Source organism: Prenolepis imparis, unplaced genomic scaffold, assembly GCF_030444845.1.
Source record: "Prenolepis imparis isolate NDT839.2.m4 unplaced genomic scaffold, iyPreImpa1.0 SCAF_9, whole genome shotgun sequence".
Lineage (NCBI taxonomy): Eukaryota > Metazoa > Arthropoda > Insecta > Hymenoptera > Formicidae > Prenolepis > Prenolepis imparis.
The window spans coordinates 2,061,191-2,065,601 of NW_028141167.1; the positions used below are offsets into that span (position 1 = coordinate 2,061,191).

The 4,411-nt window shown below is 28.9% G+C and overlaps 1 protein-coding gene across 1 annotated transcript; it reads left to right on the forward strand.

Moving 5' to 3' along the window:
* The first annotated feature begins 573 nt into the window (after nt 1-573).
* LOC145940462 (lysosomal aspartic protease-like) lies at nt 574-4,178 on the forward strand. The gene is made up of 8 exons (XM_083045648.1): nt 574-749; nt 1,616-1,863; nt 2,757-2,875; nt 3,012-3,211; nt 3,312-3,434; nt 3,506-3,641; nt 3,773-3,865; nt 3,948-4,178. The coding sequence occupies exons 1-8, from the start codon at nt 691-693 to the stop codon at nt 4,092-4,094; spliced, it is 1,125 nt and encodes a 374-aa protein (XP_082901774.1). The 5' UTR covers nt 574-690; the 3' UTR covers nt 4,095-4,178.
* Nucleotides 4,179-4,411: the final 233 nt, after the last annotated feature.

Consider the following 4,411-nt stretch of genomic DNA (forward strand, 5'->3'; position numbering starts at 1 on the left):
TTAAAAAATAATTATAATTGCACTTCGAGGAGACAGTTATCATGACATTTCCGTCATTTGCGCACAAACAGAAAAAAATACCGAAAAGAATCGTAAACCGAAAATAATTTAACGGTCCGGTTATGGTTACGGTGTTATAAATTTAATAGAATTTCAATACGGTTTACAGTTTCGGTTCTACTAAAAAAACGGTTATGGAACGGTTATCGGTTTTGGTTCCGGTTCGGTCCGGGTCCCTGGTTCGAACATCTGTCTGTAAAATCTTATTACAAAAACAGCTAATATAGAGGCTTGTTATATAAATAACAATTATAATATTTGCAAGCGAAATGTCATTTGCAAAAAATTCATTGTTGCATAGCTGCCTGTCTAATCAACGAAAACAATACATTTTTTCGAAATGTTAATCGTATTTTTCTCATTAATTATGCACACATTTAATAATTTATTTTAATATAGTTTGTGCTAATTAAAGAAAATATTAAACAAGATATTTTTAGATTTGATTAATTGTTAGAAACCCGGAAGGTTTTTTGAATGCGCGATCGTATATATAGTGATGCCATACCTTGATGAACATAAGCTCCAGTGAACGACTAGAATTTATTTCTTGTACGTCCAGAAGGCGCAGAAAATTCAAAGTTCGAAATTTCGCTATCTGAAGTTTTAGTCGCTGGAAATTTCGGAAATATGTTTCGCTTTTTCTTGACCGTCGCGGCGCTTTTCGTGCTGATCGACGCACAACTGAGGTAAGCACACATATGTATTGTATTATATATATATCGGCATAATAAATATGAAATTTATAAAGATCGATCTACTTCATAAAAAAGGTACATAAATTGCGTAAATACAATTGAAATTTAAATCAGAATTCAACAAAGTTTCTTCACAAAGATATATATTTATTTATTAATAAGAAGAAAAAAAATAAAAAAATAAAAATAGAAAGAGTTTCACAGAGAAGATTCTCCGTGAATGATTCTTCATAAAGTTTGCGCTTTTGTTTCTTTATCACGATGTTCTTATTATGTTTTTAATAGAAAATTATTATATTTTCCAACGTGCAAGTAGGTGAACTATAGAGAATGAGCTGCTTCTTATTTATTTACTTGACACTCTCTCTACAGATATCGCATTTCTAATGAATATAGTCATCCTATTTTGACTTATCTTTTTGTATAAGATTGCAAGCAATGTTTTCTTCGACTAAAAAGTCTGTTAAATTATAATAACTTAAAACTTTAAGATATAAATTAAATAATATTTTAGATATATATATGTACATATACATATACATATAAATATATATATATATATATATATATATATATATATACAATGTGTAAATCATATAACTTAAAAATAGTTAAAAAGGTATTTAATTAATTAAAATTTGTCACATAATTATGCTTAAATCTTTTGTATTTATACTGTAAATATGTAAGTAATTTTGATTTTTCAATAGTTAAACGTATAAAAGTAGATTCTTTATGACTCATATTTTTTTAAATGTGTGTCTGCTCTTTGTATCAATAATAATTTAAACATATATACATTATGTGTATATATATATATATATATATATATTTATTATTATTATTATTATTTTAAGAATTCCATTGCACAAGAAGGAATCTGTTCGAAAAGCTTTAAAGAAACTTGGTACCGACTTGAACCAGATTGAATTGGCCAATGGAAAGAATCCTTCATCAGAAGTATTGACCAATTATGCAGATGCTGAGTATTTTGGTCCCATCAGTATCGGAACTCCGCCGCAGAACTTTACAGTAATATTTGATACTGGTTCCTCAAATCTTTGGGTACCATCCAAAAAATGCAGTTCTGACAACGAAGCTTGCGGTAAGTATCTTAATATTACATAATATTAATTATATATTATTCTATATATATATATATATATATATATATATATATGTATAAATGTTACAAATTAAGAAGTGAACAAATTCGATTAACAAACTGAGCAACATTCTGTTTGTCGAATACGTTTATTCTTCTGGTTACCCAAGATGTTTCTGCGTTTCTATTGGGGATGTTAGAGAAGGTGTATAAAATGTAATTGCATTTTTTACATCCTCTCTTTTGATGATTAGAACTGACGAGAGGCAATTCTGATTTTGCGAAAGGATTTCGGGATCCCATGTTTACTAGTCAGCATAACATAAATTTTCATTTTTATCTACCCTTAACTGAAGATTGCCCGAAGTGGGACGAAAACATTTAATAATTTTAAATTAATAAACCGTACCTAAAGACTGTTTAGAAGTTTCTTACTCGAGCCTGTATCTCGTGTTTAGCTTTCATAAGCCCACGTTGACATAATTAGAGCCTGTTTGTTTTTATTGAATTATTACATATATTATACATGTTATAAAATTCTATCTATTCATTATATTTTTTTAAATAAAATCTTTTGTGATCTTTAAAAAATACAAATAGGTAGATACATTTTAGGATTTAATATCTTAAGATAATGCAATATTTCAAAGTCAAACTTTATATAATTCGCAGACATAGACTTATTTATAACTCACTCTCTGAAGATACAAACAAACTTTAATAAATAAAGATAACTCAACAGTTAAAAATGGACAAATGCATTTATATATATAATATATGTATATAATGAGATTTTAACAACTACTTTTAGATTAATATAAAAGAAAACATTTTTTTAATTTCCCTATTATTGTTAACTTGTGACTTTGTAATATTACTTACTATTTTTACAGCATTACATCATAAATATGATAGTACAAAATCCAGCACATATATACCAAATGGTAGTCCGTTTGCTATTCAGTATGGCACTGGCAGTCTGACTGGATTCTTATCTACTGATACAGTTAATGTAAGTCATCATCATTAAATACACAATCCAATTCAGTTACAATTACAATCGTAATTTATAAACATCTTCCAAGCATTCATGTTGTTATTCTTGTGCATCCTGATATTTTATTATTTTAATAGCAATTTTATTATAGGTTGCCGGTCTCAATGTTCAAAACCAAACATTTGCGGAAGCGGTTGAAGAGCCAGGCTTAACGTTTGTATATGCACCGTTTGACGGTATCTTGGGCCTGGCCTATAACACGATATCCGAGGATGGAGTGACGCCTGTTTTCTACAACATGGTGCAACAAGGCCTAGTGCCAAACCCTGTTTTCAGCTGCTATCTAAGTCGGTTCGTATCTTCTTCGTTTATGTACTGCGTTTGTTTCTAAAAATGTGTTTAATTATATATATATATATATTACAATATAAAAGATATACAATCTATGCAGAGACCCTTCAGCTCCGATAGGTGGTGAATTGTTATTGGGTGGTATCGATCCTGATCGTTACGAAGGTAACCTCATATACGTTCCTGTTTCTCAAGAAGGATACTGGCAATTTGCCGGGGATGAGTATGTTATTATATTTAAATTATACGCTAATCCCCATACTGCAATAAATTATTAATATTATCATGCTGTAGTATCAAAATAGGTAATACATCATTACATCCGGATGGTTTCCAAGCTATTGCTGACACAGGTACCTCGCTAATAGTTGGACCATCATACACTATCAACATAATTAACAAAATAATTGGAGCTGATGAATACGGAAACGTAAGTTTATACACAATATTTTTCACAATGTCATAGTTTTCTATAGACAAATCATAAAATATTACTAAATTTATATTTGTTAAATTAATATCTGTTAATTAGTAATTTATTATTTTCTTTTTTGCTCAAAGGTGGATTGCGATACGCTTGATCAATTGCCACCAATTGATGGGGTTTTAGGAGTTAACAGATTCACTCTGTACCCTACCGATTACATTCTTCAAGTGAGTATTATATATATGGGTCGTAATACGGTTTATATTGTTTAAGAATACGAAGTCACATTGTATATTTAATTTTTCGCAGTATAATTCGAGTGATGGCACCGTATGTTCGAGCGGTTTCTCAGGATATGATAGTGATCTTTGGATTTTGGGTGATGTATTTATTCGCCGTTACTACACCGTATTCGACCTAGGAAATAATCGAGTGGGATTTGCTAAGTCAAAATAAATGTCGATCGCCTTGTTTTGAAGTCATACGGTTAAATCTAAATGACAACCTTGCCAATAATTAAGTAAAATTATTTTATCATTTAATGTTTATTGTTTCGTAATTTTCAATTACAATTATCAAAGCGATGCATTATTATAAATGGATATATGTGATATATTCAAAAATTAAAACGAAGATAGGTATGTATGATATTTGTCATCAATAAAATTTTATATATCTATATTGTGTGAAATAAATCTGATTTAATTGAAATAAAATATTCTTTTAATAAAAATAAAAAATTTTTTTCTTGTGTACTCTATATATTGATATTT